This window comes from Alosa alosa, chromosome 13 (genome assembly GCF_017589495.1).
Source record: "Alosa alosa isolate M-15738 ecotype Scorff River chromosome 13, AALO_Geno_1.1, whole genome shotgun sequence".
Lineage (NCBI taxonomy): Eukaryota > Metazoa > Chordata > Actinopteri > Clupeiformes > Clupeidae > Alosa > Alosa alosa.
This window is the reverse complement of record NC_063201.1, coordinates 26796877-26822733: the sequence shown is the minus strand read 5'-3', so window position 1 is coordinate 26822733 and position 25857 is coordinate 26796877. Positions and strand designations below refer to the sequence as shown.

The 25857-nt window shown below is 45.5% G+C and overlaps 1 protein-coding gene across 10 annotated transcripts in view; it reads right to left on the bottom strand.

Moving 5' to 3' along the window:
- syngap1b (synaptic Ras GTPase activating protein 1b) overlaps positions 1–25857 on the bottom strand; it is a 103878-nt gene that overhangs the window by 14752 nt on the left and 63269 nt on the right. For 4 of the 10 annotated variants that reach the window (XM_048260215.1, XM_048260214.1, XM_048260210.1 and 1 more), the window contains 15 exons: positions 23448–23569; positions 19519–19672; positions 18623–18721; positions 16921–17160; positions 16118–16453; positions 15257–15401; positions 14973–15117; positions 14155–14391; positions 13487–13748; positions 12885–13087; positions 11916–12132; positions 10265–10960; positions 8508–8978; positions 7301–7474; positions 4307–4518 (listed from right to left, as the gene is read on the bottom strand). In XM_048260215.1, coding sequence (XP_048116172.1) covers positions 4307–4518; positions 7301–7474; positions 8508–8978; positions 10265–10960; positions 11916–12132; positions 12885–13087; positions 13487–13748; positions 14155–14391; positions 14973–15117; positions 15257–15401; positions 16118–16453; positions 16921–17160; positions 18623–18721; positions 19519–19672; positions 23448–23569 — 3713 coding nt within the window. Of the gene's footprint in view, positions 1–543; positions 3551–4306; positions 4519–7300; positions 7475–8507; positions 8979–10264; positions 10961–11915; positions 12133–12884; positions 13088–13486; positions 13749–14154; positions 14392–14972; positions 15118–15256; positions 15402–16117; positions 16454–16920; positions 17161–18622; positions 18722–19518; positions 19673–20539; positions 20623–23447; positions 23570–25857 lie in introns of those variants that run through there. The other 6 variants (XM_048260216.1, XM_048260213.1, XM_048260219.1 and 3 more) reach the window with 5 other exon arrangements.

The window sequence follows — 25857 nt, the reverse complement described above, 5'->3', positions numbered from 1 at the left end:
TGGCCCTCATTTTGGTAGTAATAAGGCGCTTTACAAACATAATTTCTTTGTGATCGAGACGCCATGTCCCAGGGTCATTGTTCATTCAGGCATAGCTTTTTTTCCACTGAACAAAACTCATGTTGAAGGCTAACATTCTCTGAATTCAGTTAGCATATAAAAAATGTGATGGTTCCAGTATATTAAAAACAAATGCAAATAGTTTCTGTTATAATATGAGACATGTTGCATGATAGAGTGGATGGAAGGCCATTGGGGTTTGCTTGTGAAACCATACACAGGCTTATCAACTTGAGTATGATAAGCCACATGAGACATGTTAGTAAAAGGATTAACTAAACTGAAAATGGGCATCAAAAATGTTCAGATTGAAAAACATTAGCTAACAATAACTTCACATAACAAGGTTTTTAATTCTATAATCATCAATAAACAAAAGGAAATATGTTTTTTTATTCATTTATGTGCAATAGAAAAATCAACACCAACACTTGACATTGACAAAAAAGAAATCCACAGGTGAGTTTTCCAAACAATGGGTTCTGATGTTTTATTCTGTAAATAATGTACATTTTCATGTTTCTTACACAAAAAGAGAATATTTAACAAAAACCTTCAACAAAAGTACAGAGTAAAACATTGGCACTATCTTAGTAAAAATGTTCATTATTGGGAAAAAAAGAGAGAATGTAGAATTTCAACAAAAGGAGCAGAAAGAAGTTTCACATAAAAGAGACAGAGGAAAGAATCACTTCCTGTTGTTCAAGTAATGATGCATGTGTGCTCGAGGGAAGATGAGGGCAGGCAATATGGGGTCAAAGGGCGTTAAAGGTCAGGGGGTAGAGTGCAGAGGTCAAGTGCTTCATGCATTAACACCTATGTATGAATAGTTGGTCAGGCACAGATTACGGTGTTGATATGTAATGCTACCAAGAGCGAAATTGGAATCTCAGGTACCAGTATTTGGTTGGCACAGAACTGCACATCTGAATAAATGTTGTTGTTTCCCAAGTACAGCAGTAAGCCCGCACTAAACTGTGTCATTTGCTACATTGGCGAAGATGTTTGTCTGTTGTTCTCTTGTCTGCTTTTTTTGCCTCCTCAGTTGCGCAATGTTGCATTGTTATGACACCCGACTTGATCTAGAAAAAAACATCTACAGCCTAGTGGGCCTAGTGTTGATGATGCAATATACAATCTTATCAGAATATTGATCTGAGCTGCTATAATCTTTGACAAAAGAGGCAAAGAAAACCAAAAAAAGCATACACTACATTCTCTATATATATGTATATGTGTCATGTCAGTCTTTCTTAGGAAGATTTGAAGGGGTTTCCTTGTGTGAATCCCTGTAGTAATGCACACAGTACCATAGGTTCAGAACTGACCAAAGATCGGCAGCCTTGAAAATCACACATGCCACTTATTACTCTGTCACCAAACAGCGTCAATACAACCACTCAAATTTCAAAGCACTCAAATCATTTAACAATGAGAGAAAAAAAGAAAATATATTTCTTATAATACCCACTAAGCAATGTTTGATGCCATTGTAAATATTAGGAATATGGTTTGTTTTTATGTAAATAATTTAAATGTCTATGTTTAATTCACAAACAGCACCATACACAATGGGTTATTCCAAGAAACACACGCTGTGTGTGCAGCACACTGAATTTTATGGCAACCCAGTCGATCAAAAATGTTGATTCCTACTAACACGTGCATCCCTGTAGGCTCCTCCCAGTCTTGTGATCCTAATCTGAAATCATTTGCGTGTAGACACATGTTCATATGTGTCTAGATGGAGGACTCCATGTCTTGTCTGTTTGAGTAAGCACACATATTAACACCTTGTATTCCGGCAGAGCAAAATAGGGTCTTGTCTCAAAGTCTCTCTGAAAGTATTTCAGAAAAAAATCTACATAGATTTTTATTGCACATTGTTTTGTTTTAGAAAATAATATGCATTTCATATTGCAATAGACTAAAATTGGTTATTCTTTGAAACTATTAACATTTAAATAGGTTATATATGGCTTGTAAAGTATAAACATTTCATATTGGACTTTCTTTATATTTATATCCAAAAAAATAGTTTATTCACATTTCTCACGGTGAAATCTCTTTGAATAAGGGATAAAACACTGGGGGGGGATATGCAGAAAAGGGGGGAAGCTGCTTAATGTGGGTCAGAGAGAGAGAGGGAGAGAGAGAGAGAGAGAGAGATAGAAAGAAAATGTGGAAAAGGTGAGAACCACTGATACCTGCGACATGGCCCATCACAGATGACCCATGAACATGAATGCCAGCCCTAAAAAAAGCTGCCAGGAGTGCTGCTGCTACAATACTCCCCGCAGTTTCTGGAGAACGCACTGCGCCATTGCTGGAAGAAGACTGCTTTTGCTGTTTTTTTTATATCTCTCATAATAGAAAAGGAACTGTCATAAACACTGCAGGATTAGTTTGAGGAGAGTAGATAGAAGCTTTTAGGCTGCTTTAAGGGAGCTGCTGTCATTTTCTCTCTCTTAAGACAACCTTTATTCAGGGATAGAGGTGTTGTGAGCAGCAAGCGGTGGCTGGGCTTTGGAGACGCCGCAAAAAAAAAGAGAGAAGAAAAAAAAAGCAGTAAATCCATGGTGTCTCAATGCTTTGCAATAATGTCAGAATACATAGCTGTCGCCTGGCTGATGCCTTGTGCCTCCAGACGTTAAGGTCCGTCCTTAGTCAAATCCAAGCAAAAGCACTCCGTACCGCTTCTAAGGATGTTGATTTGTTACAGTTAAAACTACACAGGTTTAAGTTCCATCAGAGAAGCATGATCAACAACAAAACAAAAGAAGAACTGGTTCTGTCTGTCTGTCTGTGTAATTATATCCATGGACACTTTCCTTCTGTGTCATTATTGCGATTCTCCAGAGGTCGTTGCAGATTATTAGCTGACTGGTTTGGATTGCAACAAAGACAGCTCGGGGGTAGATGGTGCCCATGCCATTGGTTAGTTCTAATGGAATGACGCGTGCCTCCTGCCCATGTCCTCTGGGATTCCCTCGCAGGTCCTACTGAGGGAGGCTCCAGAGGCTTGCGGGCTTCTCCCTTCAAGGATAGCTTTGCACATAATCACACTCCAGTATAAATCCTGAAATATATTGAATGAAGTGTATATATATATATATATATATATATATATATCTATATGTGTCTATTTCAATTTTTTGCTTCTCATCCGTTATTGTGCTTTTAGTCTACAGAGGGATAAAGCAAAGTCACTTGCTCATAAGAGAGGTGACTGAAGAAGTCATTCGTTCTCAGAAGGCCATCTGGGAAAGGGCACTGACCCCAAAAGTGTGTCTATTGGCCGAGCAAGCCAATGTGATCTCCATGGATAAAGGCAGGTAGCACCAAAGGACAATACGATACGTGTGTCTTTTGGAGCATCATGTGCAAAGTTGTCCTTGGGAGAATGGGAAGGGGGGTGGGTGGCTCATGATAGGATGGGCTGCCTTTAGGGACCAGCTGGTCTCCGAGTCTTCATTCCATTTCTTCATTCCTGGAAATGGATTAGAATGGCTGTATTCTCTGACATGAAACCAGGGCTTCTGTTGCAGATATTTATTGTATCTTGCTATCTTCCGCTGTATGGTGCAAGTCATTTAAAAAAAAGGCTACAGTTTTGTTTCGTCTTTCAAACAGTAATAAACCCTATCATTTGGTGTTAATACATTTCAGTTGTCAACTCTGAAACCCAGATTTAATGGCAGCAAAGATACTGTGATCACTCAAAAGCTCTCAAATGAAGATGAGATTGTGGACGATGAGAGCAAGGGTACACACTAATACTATTTCTGCACATGGCAATAACACCACTAGAGGCATGACCTCACTAGCCACAAACATATCATCCACACACAGACACCCACCCACCAGACACACCTACAGTACAGTACATCACTTCCACTTCCACTCTATGTGTGAAGACTGTGTCCAGGTATGAACTTATGTCATTACTGTCCTTGCTCTCAGCAATGCCATATCCCCCAAAATACATCCTAATGGAACTCATTACACATTGTTAGTGGCCTTGCATAAATCAAGTACAATGTCCATTTGCCCAGGTGGTGCTAAGGGCACTCCAACATAATGCATGTATTCTACCCTAAGTGACCACATAGCATAACATATGTATTGCTAGCTGCACATGACAGGACAAAAGCAGTAAGACGAGTGACGCACGTTCCACATTCACCTCCACATCCTCCCCCCAGGTGTGTGAGTGCCTCTGCGGGGGGGCCTCTGTCGTATTTACCTGTTTATAATCCCTTTAATCTGGGAGTCTTTCTCCTGCTGCTGCTGCCGGAGCCTGCGCTCGCTGTCGTCCAGCCGACTCTGGTACTGCAGCAGGATCTTATTGGTCTGATGCTCCTGCGTGAGTAGCCGGCGCTCGTACTCCTCCAGCTTGCGGTGGGACATCATCAGGCGATCCTTCAGAGAGTTGATTTCCTCCTCGTATTCGCGCACCTGGGGGAGGGAGAGAGAGAGGAGAGAAAGAGAGAGAGAGAGGGACCAGAGGTGAGGACAAGGGAAAGAATGGGGAGACAGAGGTAGAGAGGGAGATTTGGAATAGAGGGATGATAGCGCAGGAGAAACAGAGAGAACAGAAGACAAAAGAGAGAAAGGCAAAGAAAAAAAAGAAAAAGTGAAGAGAAATGCAAAAGCCCAAGATATACAATAAAATACAATGACACACACACACACACACACACACACACACACACACACACACACACACACACACACACACACACACACACACAAGCACACATATGCATACACGTACGCAAGCAAATACAAACTCTGTGCCTTACAGTATCATCAATTCCAGGCAAATATAACAAAATGCCCAATTCCAGGAAGAGGTCTCTCTCAAAAATAGAATGACCATTTGGAGTCTGTTTAGGACAGACTCGTCCTCTCTTTGCCATTTACTGTTCAAAGTCACAAATGTCATCCAATGTCATGGGATGTTTGACAAAAATGAGAAAAGATATTACGATTACCAAAAGCTAATGCCAGGTGAAATAACACCAATGTTGGCTGTAAAAAGCACAGCTTAGTGGTTTCAATGTAATGGACAATATATAACTCATAATTTAACACTTATATATATATTATTTGTTACTTCTTTGAATACAATTTTTGTTAGTGGGTCAGTTGAAAACTGTTACACACTAAAGTAACATTATTTATTTGTTTTCTCAAAGTGTTTACTTTTGATGAGTCAGTGCTGTTCAAGTTCAAATTCAGCATGGCTCAGCGGAGAGCGTTCAATTATTCATAAACGAGCTACCTGCACCATCTGTTCGCCAGCCGACAGACATGACTTGCAATTCATTGACACCTGCACCCTGCATTTTAAGACGCACGCGAAGGAGCTGTGAGTCAGAGCATTTGGTGACTTTTGTCACCTCACAGGAAGCTATGCTAATGAGAGTTAAGAGAGCGCAGAGCGAGGGCTGGGAAGTGATGTAATGTGAGAGGCAACACAGCGCCTCTCACACACATGTCCTTTTTGGCCCGCTCTCTTGCCGTACTCTTCCCATACCCTTCCAAAAAGCTGTGATGTGCTGGATATTTTTTTTCAACCAAATAATTCATCTCCTTATGCCGAGTGATGTCCTGACGAGATTTAAGACTTCATTCAAACAGTATCGGCCTGACACACTTTGGTGTCTTTCCGTCAATCTTGTTGCATAATCTGAATAATTTAAAACTGGGTACTAAAAGCCACCAGCCAGAGACCAGATTGTGTCTGATGAGAACAGAGAAATATACAGCAATTAATTATGACCGCCCGCAGCGAAGCGGCGGTCATATAGGTTTAGTCAGATTTTTTTCTTTTTTTTCTTTTTCGCATGTCCAAATTTCCGGGACACTGAAAGACCGGAGTAGACGAAACTTGGTGGGCATGTAACCCCATATGGATAGCATGAAACCATCGTTTTTCGTTTTTGATCTGTAGCCCCCCCGCTGGACTGCACCCCCGAAAGGAGGGTAGGGCAGACACAGTTTTCTGTGAATATCTCGAGAATCGTAAGGTTTAGGAGGACCATTTTTTTTGTATGTTGATCTCAAGGGGCCATGTCAACCCATTCCATAACCACTCATTTCATGTATAACGGCACCTAGTTAAACACAAAAAAGTAAAAATGATGTTGTAATTGCAGGTATCTGTGACCTAACATAGTCAAAACTGCACGAAATTGGAAGTGTAGGATCATTATGACACCCTCTGAATGCACGCCAAGTTTCGTGGAATTCCGTTCATGGGGGCCACACAATAAATTAATTTATGTTACTATACACCAACTGGCCTGTAGGTGGCGAGGAGACAGTTTTCTGTGAATATCTCGAGAACCGTGGGGCCTAGGAGGTCCACCTTTTTTTTGTATGTTGGTCTTAAGGGGCATGTCAACCCATCCCATTACCACTTATTTCATGTATAGCCCACCTAGTTAAAAATTAAAAAAACAAAAAATGAGGTGTTTTCATCACAATATCTCTGGCTGACATGGTCAAAACTGCACGAAATTGAAAGAGTAGGATCATTATGACACCCTCCGAATGCATGCCAAGTTTTGTGAACTTTCGTTCATGGGGGGCCTTACAATAAAATAATTTATTTATTATTTATGACACATACTCACACAGTAGACATATGTACGCATGTATGCACATGCACAAACACACATACACAGGCAAACACACAAGCACGCACACACACACACACACTCACACACATAAACATAAACGTGTACACGCACACATTAACACAATTCAAGAATTTCTCAGAATTATGAACAGGAAATATGGGGGTGGGGTTGTATAAAATTAATTTTACATGTGAAATCTATGAACTAATCATGTTTTGGTACTTGTTGTCTAGCAGATACCAGTGAGAATTGAGTGTGGATAATGCAATTTAGTGAGACAGTTAGAATCATATAGGCCTTTCAGTGTGATTTATTTTTGTGGAAAAACTGTGCTGGACTGGGCGGCGGTCATATTTTGTACCGCTCTGCGGTACATCTAGTTTCAGTAACTGTGAGATGGGTAACTACCATGAGGTACAGGTAACTATATTTGGCAAAACAACCTTATGATTGACCATCTGATGGTGCATCTGAGCACAGATATTTGCCACGAGCGACTTTGCAAAAGCCTCCTTAACAAACAAAAGTAATGGCCCAACTCCAGAGGGTGAACACAAGCCTGTTAGTTGTGACAGGTGAGAGAAACACACCCTATCAAGCCGAGACTCGTCCATACTCTTAGAGTACTCTTTCAGCTTGAAGTCCTCTCGGTCGATGCGTGAGCTCTCGATGTCGGCCGACAGGTGGGGCATGTTGGACACCCAGGCCACCGTCCGCTCCGAGGCCGGGGTGGGGGGGTTGAGTGTGGAGGGGGACTGAGAACCCTGGGGGAGGAGAGAGAGGACAGACAGAAAGGGTCACACACACACACCCCCACAAGTACATACTGGGCAAGAAAAGTAAGAAAAGCATGAGTGGCAGGGGGAGTAGACATGATCGCGTAGGCTGAGTTGGCGTCTCTGAGGAAGTGACAAGTACAAGGATGGCAAAGTGAAAAGGGGAAAGTGTGCATCTGTATTTTCATTTAGTATTTCCATTTGGTGGATGCAGAGCCGGACAGTAACGGAGTACATTTACTTGAGTACAGTACTTGAGTACAATTTTGAGGGACTCATGACTTTACTCAAGTACATTTGAGAGGCAAATATTGTACTCTTTACTCCACTACATTTCTATCCATAACCATGAGTACCTGTTACTTCTTCTAAAAAAAAGGAAAAAAGAAAAATCTCGGAAACCCTCAATTTGTTGTTTCCCTCTCAAACGTGATTGGATTGTGCAGGCGCCACTGATTGGGACAGCCTATCAGCAATCCCCTTCAGCTTTCCGCCAAAGTCAACTCCATGGTCAGATTTAGATAAGACACGAAACCATGGACGAAACAATGGATGAAGACGCAGCAGGTCCATCCCGGGAATGTGCCCGGAATGCCCCACCTCGCCAGATTATTTCAATTTTCTGAACAAGTTAATGATAGTGTTCGCTTCAAGTGTTTCAATTACACTCTTACTCTTGATACTCAAGTACTTTTAAAAACAAGTACTTCAGTACTTTTACTTAAGTAGACATCTGACTGTTGTACTTTTACTCAAGTAATGAAGCTGTGTACTCTGTCCGCCTCTGGTTGGATGTATAATTTTGATACTGTTGGATTATGTACAACAATGTGACACTTAGCAGTTTTCCCTTTCCTTTTCGCTTTAGCTTGGGTCAAATGCATTACTCTGAACTAATCAGATCAATTCTCCAACAACACTGAACATTTGCTAACCTAAGCATAACCTACTCTCATTCACATATGTAGAGCAAGTGAGCTAATCAAGGGCCGGTGGTTAGCGTGCTAGCAGTGCAGCTCACCTGTTTGCTCATGGTGGGTTTCAGCAGGTGCTGCTGCTGAGGCTGCTGCTTGGACGACTGCTGCGTGGACTGCGGAGTGCCCCCCTGTGACCCCTGCGACCCCTGACTCTCGCGAGCGGAGCTCTGCTGATGGGGCAGCCCGGGCGCCGTGTTGTCCTTCACCGAGAGCTGCTGCCGCGGCGCCGCCTGCTGCCGCCCGCCGCCGTATCCCCCCGCCGACTCGGGCGACTGCAGGAGGTTGCCGCTCTGCGGGCGCTGCTGCTTGGGCGGGGTGGAGGCGGCGGCGGAGCTGACGGACAGCTGGTGCGACGTCTGGGACTTCATGCGCTGGGCAGGCTGCGGCTGCCCCCCAGGGGGCGCCATGGAGCTCTGGCGCACGGGCTGCACGGTGGACGGAGGCGAGGCCAACGAGGAGTGGGAGGTGCCGGTCTGGGAGGCCAGATTCATCATTTCCTGCTGCTGGAGGTTGTCCTGATGGTCGGGGTGACACGTGAGAGAGGGAAAGAAAAAAAGAACGAGAGAGAGAGAGAGAGAGAAAAAAAAAATTAAAAACACTTTACACACGCACATCTCATAATTCATGTTGACAGCAACCCTTAAAATGTTTACTTTTATGCTAATCCTATTAATTTATGATAAAATGTTGACAGAGGTGATTTACTGAGAGAGGTGTGTATGCTAATAAGTGTAAGCAAAGGCTTGTAAACATTAGGCTTTCTGCAGACTGCTCCCAGTAATAGAGTGCTTAAGATCTTCCATAAAACTTTCTCTGTGGACACAAGGACCCCTTTACCCTTCCAGAATGAGTACTGTTGCACCTATATGCAATTCAATCTAATTCAGCTTTACATTTACAAAGTCATTTATCCTGATGAAGATGAATCATTACAAATGCATTGCTAATCTGTCACCCATCAATCATGCTGTGGTGTGTGTGTGTGGCACCTTGCTCGGTGTTCTGCTGTCAGTTACAGCAGGTAGGAGCTCATATTGTTGAAGATTTTGGTTGAATGTGGTGTTGTCACAGCTTACACACATTCTGGACAAGTGTGTGTGTGTGTGTGTGTGTGTGTGTGTGTGCATGTGTGTGCGCGTATGTGTGTGCGCGTATGTGTGTGCGCGTATGTGTGTGTGTGTTTTCTGTGTGGGTCTTGTCAGTGCTGAAGGATGTTCTAGTAAGAGACTCTGCTGATTGGAGCAGATGTGGTCTCCAGTGCATTGAGGTTGCTATCCCCTTGGGAGTAACCACTGGGCCACATTGAACATGCAACTAAAGCAGAAACTTCCTGGAGCATATGCTCACTGCAACAGTATGCTTCCACTACAATCAGTGGATGGATCTAGCTACACCAGACGAGAGAGAGAAAGAGAGAGAGAGAATTAGAAAGAGAAAGGGAGAGAGTGAGAGAAAGAGAGAGATAGAGATGAGCGGGTGAGAAAGAAAGAGAGAGAGAAGATAGAGTGAGAAAGTGAGAAAGAGAGAGTGAGAGAAAGAGAGAGAAAGAGATAGAGAGTGAGAAAGAGAGAGAGAGAGTGAGAGAGAGAGAGAGAGAGAGAGAGAGAGAGAGGTGTATATGCTGTGGAAATTCGATAAATATCTATTTCTATTTCTGTACAGCACATGCACCCAGTGCACCCAGCCTCTGCATGGCACATACACCCAGTGTCCTCAGCCTCCATTCTGTGTCCAGTGTAGCTGGGCTGTGTGTCCAGTGCAGCTGGGCTGTGTGTGTGGCCCAAGAGGGGGCTTGGCGTACCTGCATGTGCATGGAGAGCTGTCGGCGGCCGTAGTCGGCCTGGCTGTGGCGCGTGTAGTCGTCGCTGTAGCTGTGTGAGTGGATGATGCTGGGCTGGCCCAGGTGCGAGGCCGTGCGGAGGGTGGACAGGTCCTCGCTGCGCGAGAAGCCGCTGTGGCCGAACTGCGGCGCGTAGCCCTGGTGCACGCCGTCGGGCTCGGGGGCGAGCAGCAGCGGAGGGGGCGGCTGAGCGCGTCCGCCGCCGTGCGGGTGCTGGTGGTGGAGCTGATGGTGTTGGTGGTGGTGTTGGTGCTGGGGGCCGTCGGCGGCCAGGTGGAACAGCGGGTTCTGGAAGGAGAGCGGGTAGCGCATGGCGGCCGCCTGCTGCTGCTGCTGCTGGGAGAGCGAGTCGGTGGTGGCGCCCATCTGGCTCAGCTGGCTCAGCCGCAGGCCGCCGGACATGCTGGAGCCGCCCGAGCCGGCCGAAAGCCGGCCCCCGGCGCGGAGCTGACCGCCCAGCCCGCCGCTGCCGCTCCCGCCGCCTCCGCTGCCACCGCCGCCGCCACCGAGGCCTCCGAGGCCGCCGAAGCTGCCGAGGCCGGAGAGGGAGGCCTGGGAGGAGTTGAGCATATCCCCCACAGACTGCAGATTAGACACGCTGTTCATGCGCGAGTCCTGGAGGTCCATCATAGAAATGCTTTTATTAACACTCTGAACCTGGAGGGGGAAAGGCTGCAGTTATGGACATTGTCCTTTTGTTTTTTTAGTTGCTGATGGGTTTGCCTTTTTCAAAAAAAAAGAAAAAAAAAGATGGGTTGGTGTGGTTAAATAATGAATGGAGTCTGTGGAGGATGAAATGTGTTATCCAGGATCCAGCATCCCAAAAGGTATGAAAATATGAAATATGGAAAAGCAAAATGCCTAAAATAGGCGCTTTGTGAAACCACAACACTGAGTTTGCTCAGTGTGTCTGGATGGATGATATGTGGTTGGGCTGCCAAATCAATGACCTTGACTTTCTGCAACTTAAATTTGAAGAGCTGCTCTATGTGAGCTTGCATTTTCAGCATTTGGGTAAATTGAAAAATAAGCATGCCAATTTCTTTCAGAGCACAAAATCCCATCATGCCTAACATCATTGGACAACTCATTTTTAGATTTACGTGTTCCCAACAAGGTCACCAATTCACTTCTAACTTTGAAAAATGTAAGATTTTGTTTTGGGATGAAGGGTAGACCAAGGTCGATATGTTGTTTGCCATGCAGCTTTAACCGTGCCGCAATGCAAACATCATACAATCCTTTTGACTGTTTGTGTTTATTGCTCTCTTCAAAACACAGCGCCAATGGCATCCCCGATGTCCTCCACTGCGGTCAGAGCCTCTATCGCTTGGTGGGAACAGAGAGGAGGTTTGGGCAAAAGCCCTTGTTGCTGTTGCAGGTGCCGCTAAGCGCAAAGCTAACAATCTTCTCTTAGGACCAACTGGAAGCCCTTTCCCCCTTCAGCAGGACACATGCACTGAAGAGCAAGCCACGAAACGAGTTAAACATCACCTTGTCACAACATTTTTTCTTTTTTTTTTGTCTTTCTTTTTTTTTTTAGCTTAAAAGCATTCATAAAAAGAGCTTGGAGAGCAGGCGAGCGTGAGGGGGCAATGCGAAGCAGGCCTACCTTGGCGTCCGGCTCGGTGATGTCGGAGCTGCTGGTGCAGTAGGCGGGACTGGAGCGGGCCAAAGGGGGTCGGGTCACGTAGAAGACGTCTTTCGACGAGGCTCGATGTGGGTGGTCACGGTCCATGAACCCCGGCATCCCAGCCCTTGATGGCACGCCCACACCTCCACTGGACATGGCAGAGGTCGGGGAAGGCAAGCGGGTGACATCTATGGAACTGCAAGTTTTATAATACATAAGTACAAGTAGTAATAGGAACAGGAAGCAGATAATGAGGAACAAGACAGCGCCTGGGAGATAAGGACAAAAACAATTGTGCTGTTCTGGCCAACAATGCAGGAACACACAGACATAATCACAGACCATAATTAACTGATAATAATATATAAGTAATATTGTTGAATAGAGGGATCTGAATTGCAGTTTATGGAAAAGCTTTCTCCACATAAGAGTTATGTATTGATAAAGGCTGATAGCATTGCTTAATTGATAATAAAACTATAAAAAACTATCAAAAACAAACACTGAATTATCATATGAAATGGACCTATGAAAAGTATATGAAAAGTCTAACTAGACTAAACTCTAATCCTGCAAGATACCTGCATGAAATTTGATGAAAATTATTCAAATCACCCAAGGAATCGATTATGTATCTACTTTAGTATACAGTACAGCATTACTGATCTTGTCCCAGTAAAACTAATATTACTGATCATGTAACATTTCAGCATTACATTGAACATTTGATCATGGAACATTTCCCAGTGGCCATGAGTCTCTTAAGTATTTCCAAAAGTTTACACTGTGTCCTTCCATTTGCACCTTGCATTGATGAGCGGCACTTTCCTTTCCCAACAAAAAAAAAGCCCCTGAGAGAAACAGAACCATGTCACACCAAGGACACAAGGGCACTCACGCACCCTCTCTTCTCCCTCTCTGCCCTTGTGCCACAAATAGCCGCCCCACCTGTTCAGGTCCCGCATCATAAGGTTCTGGAAGTCGGAGGAGACGCCGCGGTTGAAGCTGGGTCTGGAGCGGAGCCGCTCGGCCTGCCGCTCCTGCTGCCGCTCCGTCTGGTGGCTGGGCTGCCGCTGGAGGTGTGGGTTGCGCAGGGCCATGCTGATGTCGTTAAGCAGCCGGGGTAATGGGCCGAGTTTGATGATGGCATCCTAAGGAGGAGGGCGCAACAACATGAGCACACACACACACACAAAAAAAAAACGGAGTAAAACATGCAGTCAGAACTGAAAAGGGAATTTAAAAAAAAGAAAGAGTAGAACTGAGGAGGACAAACTTTTGGCTCAAAACTTTTGATTTAGTTTTAGTTTACTGGCTGCCAGCACCATTTCTATAATCATCACCATTAACTTCAGCAGCGGGAGCGTCCTCATTAACCATCACCTCATCACTGTCAACATCATCATCATCATCATCATCATCCTCATCCATCATCCATTCTTCACCATCACTCTAATCATCATCATCAGCATCATATTCATCATCAACACTGTCATCATCACCATCATCATCATCATCATCATCATCATCATCATCTGTGTCAGGCTCACTGAGGCGTGCTGGTCCTCATCTGCCTGTGTGTTCTGCATGTTGACGTTTGCGTTGAGCACCTTGCTGAGCTGGGCCATGACCTCCCAGAGCAGGCTGTGCAGGATGGAGAGCTCGCGGCCCAGGTCGATGTAGCCCTCGAAGGCCCCCGCGTTGGTCACGCTGTCCAGGTTGGAGATCTCGTACAGAAACTGCTGCATGGAGCCCCACTCCATCTCCAGGAACTCGTTCATGAAGCACATGTACTCCTCCTTACTGCCAAACCTGGGGTGGGGTGGGTGGGGCGGTGGTGTGGGGTGGGTGGAGGGGGGACAAAAAATGACAAACGAGAGATAAAGACAAAAAATGACAGACAAGAGAATAAGAGAGAGAGGGAGGAGTTTGCAACAGATAAGGATAGAGAGAGAGAAAGAGAGAGAGACAGACAGAGAGAGACAGATTGAGCGAGAGCGAGAAAGGCAAGTGATTAGGCCGAAAATGCAACACACAAGGGAGGTGACAGACAGGAAGCAGATAACAAAGAACAAGAGCGACTCTGGGAGATAAGGACAAAAACAATTGTGCTGTTCTGGCCAACAATGCAGGAACACACAGACATAATCACAGACCATAATTAACTGTGTCTTAGCGTAGCGGCTAAAAGTGGCTGAGTGACAGTAAAGCGACTCACTTGGAGAAGTTGGCCAAGTTCTGCACCACCTTGGCGATGAGGGTGAGGGTGCGCGACGTCTGCTCGTCCGGGTACTCCTGGGTGAGGTTGAAGAGCGACGGCGACATGACGGCTGGGCACAGGAAGCGCAGGAAGAGGGAGCCACTGATGAGGCGGTCGGCGATGTCCTCGCGGCCGCGTTCAGCACAGCGGACCCGCCAGGAGGCGAAGACCTCCTTGAGCTCGCGAGGGAACACGCTGCCAGACACAGAAACCACACCGGAATCTCGCACCACTCAACATGTAGGCTCATGAGGGTTGTGCAAAGCTAACTTTAGCGCGCGCCATTTTGCGTTGACAATGCTTATTTTGCCTGTAACCGCTGAATTCCATTAACATTCCACAGTCTCTCATCGCTAGTCACTGGCAGTCTGAATACGACTTTAGTAAACACAAGAATTACCATATACATGGGTCATATAGACATCTTGCATGTAGGTCTGGTGTACTGTGTAAGTCAAATGGATAAATGCTATACATGATCATGTCACATAATTACAGGTTGCAAGTTTTCTGAAGAGAAATATCATCTGTGTTAGTACTGGATTATTACCTTATTATGGATTATAACTGTACTAATGGACTAGACCATTATAGTTCTTCTCAACTGTGATTTTGTCACATCAGTCAGGAATGAGTGAGTTTAGTCAGTATGTGGACAATTAAACAAAACTAGACCCTACTGTATGTGGCAATAGCTTGTGTTTTAGATATACCCTAGCCATTGGTCACTTTGCATGCGCAAGGGGATGATTGGACAAGGTGAATGCTTGGCTAACCAATGGGAGTTGACGATCTTGCAGAGTGCCAGCTCACAGCACATGCGCAGGTTGGCTTGGTGGTCGGCGAGGACAGAGGGAGGGGTTCTCATGGGGTCCACCTCACAGTTCTCCTCAGACTCGTAGAGGGCTCGGATGAAGTCACCTACACACAGGGGTCGAGTTAATAATTCCACAAAGAACAGTATATACAGTATATACATAATACAGTTGGGGCACACACACACACACACACAATATCCACATTTCCAGGTACACAGCATTTTGAATATGGATGACATCACCTAAAGCATCCTTGAGGTACTTATGTCCAATCAGTTTGAGGTACTCTTCTATAGCTTTGGTGGCCAGGGTGTTCTCGCGGAAAATGAGGTGTTCTCTCTCAGTGAAGCGGTCCACCTCACACATGGCCATATCTGACAGAAAGTCCTTGTGGAGACGAGACAAAAGGATTAAAACACAAGAACGGATAAAGAGAACCATGAAGTGCATCGCTTGTTTCACATTTGTGTTGCTAGCAGTATGCTAATAGTGCATCATCATAGCAGATGCTCCAATCCCGAGAAAGACATCTGTCTAATCTGTCTGTCTGAGGACTAATCATAGGACTAATATAATAGGGCTTCAAGACAACTGAGACACAGACACAGCTGAGCATACACCTCCAGACATGACCCTCTGCCCTGGGGCGCTGCCCTACCTTTGCTTTCCCCGCGCTCTGGAACATGTGCACCAGAGCACCTAACTAATGGCTACGAGACTACAGTGGCTGAGAGGGGTCAGAGGTACCTTTGCTTTCCCCGCGCTCTGGAACATGTGCACCAGACACCCTAACTAATGGCTACGAGACTACAGTGGCTGAGAGGGGTCAGAGGTACCTTTGCTTTTCCTGTGCTCTGGAGGATGTGCACCAAGGTGCCTAACTAATGGCTATGAGACTACGGTGGCTGAGAGGGGTCAGAGGTACCTTTGCTTTTCCTGTGCTCTGGAGGATGTGCACCAAGGTGCCTAACTAATGGCTATGAGACTACGGTGGCTGAGAGGGGTCAGAGGTACCTTTGCTTTCCACGTGCTCTGCAGGATGTGCACCAGCACGCCTAACTAATGGCTATGAGACTACGGTGGCTGAGAGGGGTCAGAGGTACCTTTGCTTTCCCCGTGCTCTGGAGGATGTGCACCAGGGCGCAGGCCACCTCCTCTTTGCTCTTGACGCTCAGCAGCGGCTCCAGCACGGCGCACAGCGTGCGGTAGTTGTTGGTGACGTACTCGGCGAACTCCTTGTACAGCTCCATGGGCAGGATGCTCATGGTCTGGTAGCGCGACTTGAGGCGCAGCGAGGCGTTGATGATCTTGCCGCCCCCAACGCCGCCGCCCTTGGCCAGGACGCTGGGCTGGATGACAGGGTACCACTGCTCCACAAACTGCCGGCCAGTGATGCTGGAGATGGGGATGCTGACCAGGCCTAAGTAAGTGCTCTTCTCCTGTAGAATGAGGAGAGAGAGAGAAAGAGAGAGAGAGAGGGGAGAGAAAGGGGGAGAGAGAGAGAAAGGGAGAGAGAGCGGGGGAGAGAGAAAGGGAGAGGGAGAGAGAGAGAGAGAGAGGGAGAGAGAGAGAGAGAGAGAGAGTGAGAAAGAGAATCCACTTCCACTCACAGACTGCTTAGCACAGTGGATGAATCTGACTTTGTTTGTGTTATCAAATGGAAAATAACACATTACTGAAAAAAAAATTGACAAATGAAATAACAAATGGCAGCACAAATTAGGATTACAGTCTTACAGGGGAAAAAACAACAAATTGTCCTAATTACGAAATGACAATAAAACAGCGTTGATCACATCACTGACAGTGGCAAGCTGGTTTTGCATATCTACCAGAAATAACTGTAAACCAGAGGCCGTAAACGGGTCAGCCTCAAACTTAAACGAAAGCATGCTTTCCCTCTGACCTTGCGTCTCTTCTTGTCGGTCTCCTTGTACAGGTGCAGGCGGAGGTTGCGTACGGCCGGCAGGTTGTTGAACTCGAAGTGCTCGCCCCAGAAGACGGTGTCGGTGCGCGGCTTGCTGGTGGTGCGCGCGTACAGCATGTCGTCCAGGCACAGCTCGCAGTAGTAGCGCTTTTTGGGCGGCAGCTCGCGCGCCTCGATGATCCACAGCTTCAGCACGTTGTCCACCCGCCGGCTGTTGTCCTGTGGCGGGACGAGGAGCGGAGGGGACAGCGGCGGACACAGGTGAGACGAGAGCGGCGGAGAGGAGGAGGAGGGGGAGACAGAGAGAATGCTGGGTAGTGGCGAGAGAGCTAAGGTGTGTGTGTGCATCTTGGCAAAGCACGTATACAAAGCAGGTGAGAGAATGAATGGTGGTGTGAGTGTGTGCTCGTGTGTGTGTGTGCTCGTGTGTGTGTGTGTGTGTGGGGGAGGTGGGTGGCTGGCAATAATCTTAAGAGGAAGTGAACTTTTTTCCCACTCTCCTTCGATCAAGGATGATTATGAAGTCGGGACTATATTTGAAATTCCCACAGGGAGATGACAGCGCCAGGCTGATTGCAAAGAATTGCTTTTAAGAGAATGGTGACTCATTTATTCCAATCCACATGCCACTAGATTGTTCTCTCTCTCTCTCTCTCTCTCTCTCTCTATCTCTCATTCTCTCTCTCTGCTCAGCAAACTCCTTTCCTTCAACCCCCTACCTTAATGCTGAATATAGACAGCTAAATATATTCAGCATTTCAGTAAACATTTCTTCTTCAATAGTCGAATGGCCTGAAAGAAAGTGAGCTCTCCAGTTCACGTACAAAACATTATCATAGCATTTATTGCTAAACAAATGCATTGCTCAGTCTTTTCCCTTGTTTTGTTACCTCCTGTTCAGCCTGGAAATCTAAGGTTTGTAATGATAGTGCTGTTTGTTGTATAAAAATGTATTTCCTATTTCCTGTGGCATGTCCTTGGTGCTTGAGGGCTCAATTCTAGGCTCCTGCTGTCAGTGCATCTGGATTGGATGAGCAAACTGAGCCATCCAGGCAATCACAGTCATGCTGTAATGACTAACGTTTTTTTCTCTCTCTCTCTCTCTCTCCCTCTCTCTCTTTCTCTCCTTCCTTCTGTCTCTTTCTCTCTGTCTCTCCCACCATCTCATTCTTTCTCTCTCCCTCTTTTTTTCTCTTTCTCTCGCTGTCTCTCCCACCCTCTCACTCTCTATCTCTCTCTCTCTCCTTCCTTCTTTCTCTTTTTCTCTCTCTCTGTTTCTCCCACCCTCTCACTCTCTTTCTCTCTCCCTTTTCTCTCTCTGTCTCTCCCACCCTCTCACTCTTTCTCTCTCTTTCTCTTTCTCTCTCATTCTTTGTACCCATCTCCTTCCGTCCTTCAAAAAAATCCTCATATAACATTTTTGTAGAACGCGCACACACACCAAATAGGAAAGGTGTTTGCCAGGCTGCTGGTGATAGAACGCAAAATGACATCTGCCTCAAGTGCACTTGACTGAAAATGAAAAGATAACATGAGCAGGCATGCGTGGAGAGATTAAAGATGGGCATGTGAGAAAGACACCTTGATTACATCAGACAAATGGGAAGCATGGGAGCGTGGAGAGATGGCGAACAGCAGATATCTCTACACGCCAGTCTCTGTTTTGACTTTTTTGTTGTACCTTGTTGGGCTTGACGGCTCTCTGAAGATTCTCGATCCATTTGTCTCTCTCTGCGGCAGAGCGGCATGCAAAGCACTTTGTTCCTGAAGCCGTCGTCACCTGAATTTACAGCAAGACATAGAGGAGAGATGAAACGCCAAGCACCACCCCAATAAACCAGTGGGATGTGCCTGGTGTCTAAGGGGTACAATATATAATCTGAGAATGCTAGAGTAAGAGATGTCGTTTCCTGGAAATAGGGGAGATACAACATTTGTGGAGAAGATCCGATTGGGGACATAAGCCTTCATGAGGCTGGTCATCTGGCTCCACCAAAAGGGACAAAAGAAAGTAAATCAACTCAGATATGGGCCTACAAGAACTTGTGTGGGTGCCACAGCTCAACACCGCCAGCTTCTCCTCTCAAACCCTTAGCATAGCACTGCATCCTTCAGACTGCCAGATGGCGGTAGCATTACTGTGGGGATTACAATGCCTCCTACACAGTTGTGCCACCATGATATGCCAGTCCGGCACAGTCACATATGTATGTAACCAGCCATTTTAGCTCGTAACTCATTGCTTTAAAGGAGAGCTCTGGCCATTTTTTACATAGATGTGGTCACCGAGTACTGTCGGCTACTACCAAGCTTGAGTTGCTGCAGCCGACAGCTTGAGGAGCCAGGCAGCTACAGTGTTACAGTGCACCTTCACAATCATGCCCCCCAGAGTGTAGCACTGTAGCACTGAGTTCTCCTTTAATACACCTGGTTATCCTCAAGCCCAGTGTTGCACACAGTTTAACAGATGATGAACAGAGGAACCTGAAAGACCTGCAGAGGAGCACAGAAAGGGACCAACAAACACTGCCTCACGATGGAGCTGAAATGCTTCAGCTTTTGAGAAGAGGGCCCCACCTCGAAACAATACTCCTGGCCCAGGATGCTGGAGTGGACAGGCTTGATGATGGCATCCTCGTCCAGGGTGAGGTCCAGTGCCTCCGCAGCACTACTGGGAGACAGCAAAGACTCATGGGAATGGGACTCCTTGAAGCTCTGCATCAGGCGAGTCCTGCAGCGAACATCCCCAAATGGAAAAGAAAGGGACAAAGAGAGTAAGAGAAAGAAATGGAAAAAAAGTATTTCAGTGAAACCTAGAGTGCAAGGCAGCAATATATTCTAATTGAGGTTAGTCTGTGAGCGATGTGGAACTCTGATACAAAGCAAATGAAATAGAGTGGAATTAATTTTTATTCAATGGGCTGTGCATGTCAAGCTTAACTCTTCAAATCGTTTCAGAGAATATTTCTGGTTGTAAAACCTTATCCTTTATGAGTACAGGAAACAAGGAAAAGTCACTGAAGATTATAATAACTTATTTACTGATTGCGACACCTTTGAAACCCAGTGAAAGCTCAGAGCACTAACACCTGTTTGTCACTAGTTTTACAGAAAATCTGGACACAGAAATGGAGATAAACATACATTTTCATTTATTTTATTTTCCTGGAGAACTGCCAAAACTGCCTATTTGGACGTCTGGGACGCACAGAGATGGCGTACTGCAAACATAAGCATGGTTTCGCCTGTGGTGCTGAGTGCCCCAGTAATTATGTCTCACACCTAGCACACCTAACCACCTAGCACATACATACAGTGACACATGTATATACATATCTACACACTCACACAACATGCGCGCACACACACACACATGCATGTACACACACACAGACACAGACACACACACACACACACACACACACACACACACACACACACACACACACACACACACTCATTCATTCACTCATACATTAATACAGGCAGAAAACGAGCAGACAGGAGAGAGAATGTTAGAGCAAGAGACAGACAGGAGAGAGAGAAGAATGTTAGCGCGAGAGACAGACAGGAGTAAAGGAAAGTGCAAAGTCCCTACTATTGTGTCCCTGATGAATCCGAGAGCCTTGCGATCCCCCTGGTCTCAGTGTTTTGTATACTGTACATTCACAAGTAATATGTGCATCGGAGCATTACATACATACGGAGTGGTGGCAGAGGAAGGGAGAGGGAGAGAGAGAAATTGAGAGAGAGAGGGAGAGAGAGGGAGAGAGAGAGGGAGAGAGGCATGGATGTTGAGAGGAAGGGTTATAAATAGACCCAAAGGAATGAGTCAGAATGAGAAAAATAAAAGCAAGAGTGGGGGAGGGAGAGAGAATGAGGAAGAATAGGATAGAGAAGAGAGAGAGAGAGAGAGAGAGAGAGAGAGAGAGAGAGGAATAGGGAGAGAGTATGACCAGGATGGTGATGGGAGGAGGAAGATGAGAGAGAGAGAGAGACAGGAACAGATGAAAAAGGTGGGGAGACAGGGAGATACCTCTCAGAGGAAATCACATTGTTATGTAAACTGTGGGACCTAATAAGGCGCATTGCAAAGGACAAAAATGTGTGTGTGTGTGTGTGTGTGTGTGTGTGTGTGTGTGCAAACCAGGTCAAAAGAGAGAACCAGGAAGGGGGCAGCGAGAGGAAATCGACAGACTGGCCTGCACATCACATCATATCACCGCTGACACACGCAGCTCATGCGTCAGACTAAATCACAGACCAGGCCTCCTGACAGGGCATCACGAACACCACTCTACCATTTCCTGCACAGTATGAACTTCATCAGCCTACCACATCATCAGCATTATTAGCAGGCTACTGATGTACCTGAAATAGCCCCTTGGATTAGTCATGCGTATATTGATGGGCGCTTTGAGCAGCTATCAATACCTACTGGGGTTGGATACTACGCACTAACCAACAGCATGCAACTTTGAAGGAAATAATAGCTCTGATAAAAGAAAAGAGACAAGTTGTAGGTTCAATACCCGGCTTCCGCTGTTGTGCCCTTGAGCAAGCCACTAAACGCGAGTTGCTCCAGAGACAATGTAACTGGCCCTTGTAATATAATTGACGTGAATTGCTTTGGATAAAAAAGCGTCTGCTAAATAAATACATGTAAACGTAATGTAATTCAAAAACAAGAGATGTAGACACCATGTGGTTTCACATTTCAAGTGATGGTGAGTGGATAAATTGCCGCAGTTTGGCTCAACGGAGCGCAGCTCAGGACACATACTGAAGTTGGGGATATCTTGAAGAGAGGAGGCATTGAAAAGGAAATGACACAGTGGCTTTGAAGCACGTCACATTAAGACTGACCGTGGCCTTTGTGAGAGTAGCCTACACACAAACTTCAAAAATCTTTGACCTGCCTTTCTTGAGTTAGGTTCAGTGAATGAATAAACCATGAAAACGGAATGCACCGGACTCTGACGGTGTAACTTTTCAAGGTAGTGTTTTGACAGTGGGTTTGGAATACATTATAATCATGAAGTTGCCATAGAACAAGCAGCCTCTGTGTTTGAGGAGCACAGCACAGGTAGGCTATATAGCCAATGTGTATAAGGAGTACATAAGGAAGTACAAGGTACAATATATATTTACTATGTAAGGGATAATGGACGACATGGTGGTCTGTTCACAGAAATTAATGCACAGTCGAGGTTGTAAAACGGCCCCGGCGCGAAACGGTTTAAACCTTGTAAGTGCATTAATTTCTGTGAACAGACCACAGTGGAGTCCATTATCCCGCTTATTCCACTGTTGCCACTTGCGTTGTGTTCATTTCCTGTTACAATTTAAACGTTTTAATCGCTAAAACTGTCTTGTTTGTAGAACTACTTTCTTCCGACACATATCCGCTAATTTTTGAACTTGCAGGACAAACTGCCGTTACTAGTTCTAAATAGATGGTTGCTACGGCCAAAGGCCAGTCGTTAGTTCTATCTCTCCTGTTGTCAAGCGGGCGTATCCCAAGATTCTGATGAACTTTAGCTTTGAAACATCGCTATTTTACTTAGCCTGCTGTCATTCAGCAGTCTAGCTAAAAGCCACCTCTGTCATATGCTACAATGTTGCTATGTTCTGAACGTCTGCATTTTACAGCTCGGATGCAACGTATAAGTATAAGTATATATACTTTTCCCGTGATTTGGTCTCTGCATTTAACCCAATCGGTGAATTAGTGAAACACAAACAGCACACAGTGAACACACAGTGAGGTGAAGCACACACTAATCCCGGCGCAGTGAGCTGCCTGCTTCAACAGCGGTGCTCGAGGAGCAGTGAGGGGTTCGGTGCCTTGCTCAAGGGCACTTCAGCCGCGGCCCACTGGTCGGGGCTCGAAACGGCAACCCTCCGGTTACAAGTCCAGAGTGCTAACCAGTGGGCCACAGCTGCCCCCACGGGACGTGTTCGGCGAATTAATATACAAGTGTGATACGGCCAAAAACATTGATCTACTTCATAGGTGTGCAAATAACATACGGTTAATGGTGGTTCTAAATTACGTAGGACAATGGGAAATTCACCCAAGGAGTAGAATAAATATATGTAATGCATCAAACTAAGAGCCATGAGGAAACACCATGGGAGCATCAGAGCCTCTGGCGGTTACAGGTGCCTGTTGATCTCATCAGACGGGCCAGCCAACCCATCTCTCTCTCTCAAGGTATCAGAGCCTCCGCTGAGCTTTGCTGATAGGCACAACCACACACATATTAACACACACACACACACACAGAGCCACCTGCAGGCAAGACAGTGAGAAAAGGGCCAGAGGTGGGGGGAGGAGAGTAGGGTTGGTAGGGTGTGTAAGTAATGTGTGTGTGTGTGTGTGAGAGAGAGAGAGAGAGTGTGTGTGTGTGTGTGTGTGGGGGGTGGTGGGAATAGAGGGGGTATGTGGTGGTGGGGTGGGAATAGAGGGGGTATGTGGTGGTGGTGGGGTGGGGTTGACGTACCTGTCCTGATCAGCGCTGCGGAACCGGGGCAGGATCATGTGGCGGAAGCTGCTGGTGCGGTCCAGTTTGGGCTGGCTCTTGGCCCGCTTAATGGAACCCTTCAGTCTGCGGCTCAGGAAACTCTACGCAGAGGGAGCGCAGCAGAGAGTTAGGTCCTCACATTTACAAACACCAAACACCAAACTAATGAACATAGACAACATGATGGACAGCAGAAAACTACACCACAAATCCTCAACACAACAAAAACACAAAGCCTGAAACAAACACTTGTAAACACAGCACTTGACTTTTCAGTCTGTACAGTAGGTTAACATGTACACCAATGAGAAAAAGTGAGTGTTAAACAGACAGAAAGACAGATTTAAGAAACATTACAAGCTAGTCAAGCGAGCGGAGGAGTTTGATCCGTTGACTGTTGCACTGCTGTTCTGCGGCCATTAGTGGGGAGTGTTGGTCCATATATAAGCCCATACAATGCTTCATCCTGTCAGCAGTGCCCAGTCTACATGACCAACAGACTGCAGCCCACTGACATGTCAGCATAGAGCACACAGGCATATATATTCATGGCAATCTTATCTTTTCTTATTCAGTACCTCACAGTGAAACTAAGGATATTAAAACAGATATGACACATCATTATTATTATTATTTTCATTATTACAATGTGGAAAGTTGAATATAGCACTGATTTCAAACAAAAACTCTGGCTTGAATAACTACAGTATTATCATTTTGTGGTTTAGGGGAAGATCACTGAAAAAAACACGCTCAACACCCTCTGATCAAAGTCATCTAGGTGCTGAATCCTTACTGTGGTATAATTAATGTATAGAAAAAGGACAGCACTCCCAGTTCCTTAAAAAACATTTAATCGCCCTAGGTTTTGAGCCAAAAGCTCTTCTTCAGAGTGATAATGGTGATTTAGGGGAAAACATAAAGAAATCTACAACTTCAGCAATATCACTCATCAGGTGCCTTGAGCCACAGTCTAGGCCATGATGTCTTCTCAGAGATACTGTATATACAGCTCTAGAAAAAAGACCACCTTTTTCTGATGTCATCCTACGGTTGCTGAGTGACATTCGAATGAGTTGACAGTCATATTCAAAATTAAGAGACCACTGCAAATCTGAATATGACCGTCACTCAGCAACCGTAGGATGACATCAGAAAATGTGCAGAGCTCTCTTCATTTTTTCCAAATTTGGATTAAAGGTTAAAGTCAAATCAAGAAGAGATAAGGGGTCTGCAGACTGTAGGTCTGCAGTGTTAGTTCTGCAGTGTCAGTTCTGTTGTGTCGGCTCTGCAGTGTCGGTTCTGCAGTGTCGGTTCTCTTAGAAATCATTTCCGTTCTTCACTAATATACCCAGAACTTACGCAGTTTGTCAAACACAGAGCTTTTCACTTCCTATTGAAGAGTTGCAGTGTGTTACTCGCCCAGTTCAACATGATGTGGCTTCATGTCTATATGTGCATGTGGCCGCCCATGTAAGAATATAGAGTAGACGGTAAATCCATGCAACTACTAAACGTTACAGACAGAGGGCAAGATGTACGTACATTTGTGAACGTAGCGTTATCAGCGTCATGGACAAACCGCAGATTGCGAACGCTGTCAGACCCAAGTTTCCGTCGTATTTATCAATCGTTCAATCCTTAGTGTAAACTGCGCCTTTCTCTGCCTTTCTCCGCCCATAAACGCAATTTACGAACATCTACAACTGGCAGAGCCTACATACAAGCACAGTTAAACGAAGTTAACTGATGACAACATTAAAAAGAAACAATAAACGTTTAGCGATCATGAAATAATACCATACATGATAAGATGAACAAAGCAGGGAAATAATGAAGATCAGTAGTTCTACTCAAACTACTTGTGCACGTAGGTTATGGAAGATTGGTCAAATCTAGCAAGTAGGAAAGTTTAAGTGAATGACATGAAAGTGAAAGTTAATGTTGCTTTTGATAGTACAAAGACTTACAAAACTGGTGCTCTAAATAGCGATTCTGTTGTCTTTGAAAGGTTCTCTTATTGACACATTGAACTGCAATTTGGATTAACACCTGCTTTTACAAAGCGGAAGTATTTAGGCGCAGAATAGACGGGCGCTTTTGCGGAATACATAATTCGGCGCTCTTTACGCTTCCCCTCCCATCTTTTTACGCTAAACTCCCACTTTCCCCTGGATCCATCCATGAATGCATATGCATAACACAAACGCAATCTGCCACTTTCACCTCCCGCGACAGGCAGTTTGCACTTTTACATCATTGCGGCCTGTTTGTACATACCTCGCAATGATTTTACTCGCACATTGCGAAACAAATACGCCTGAAGTGGCCACAAAAGCGTTAGTACATCTGGCCCAGAGTTTCTAGAATTATACATGACTACAATGAC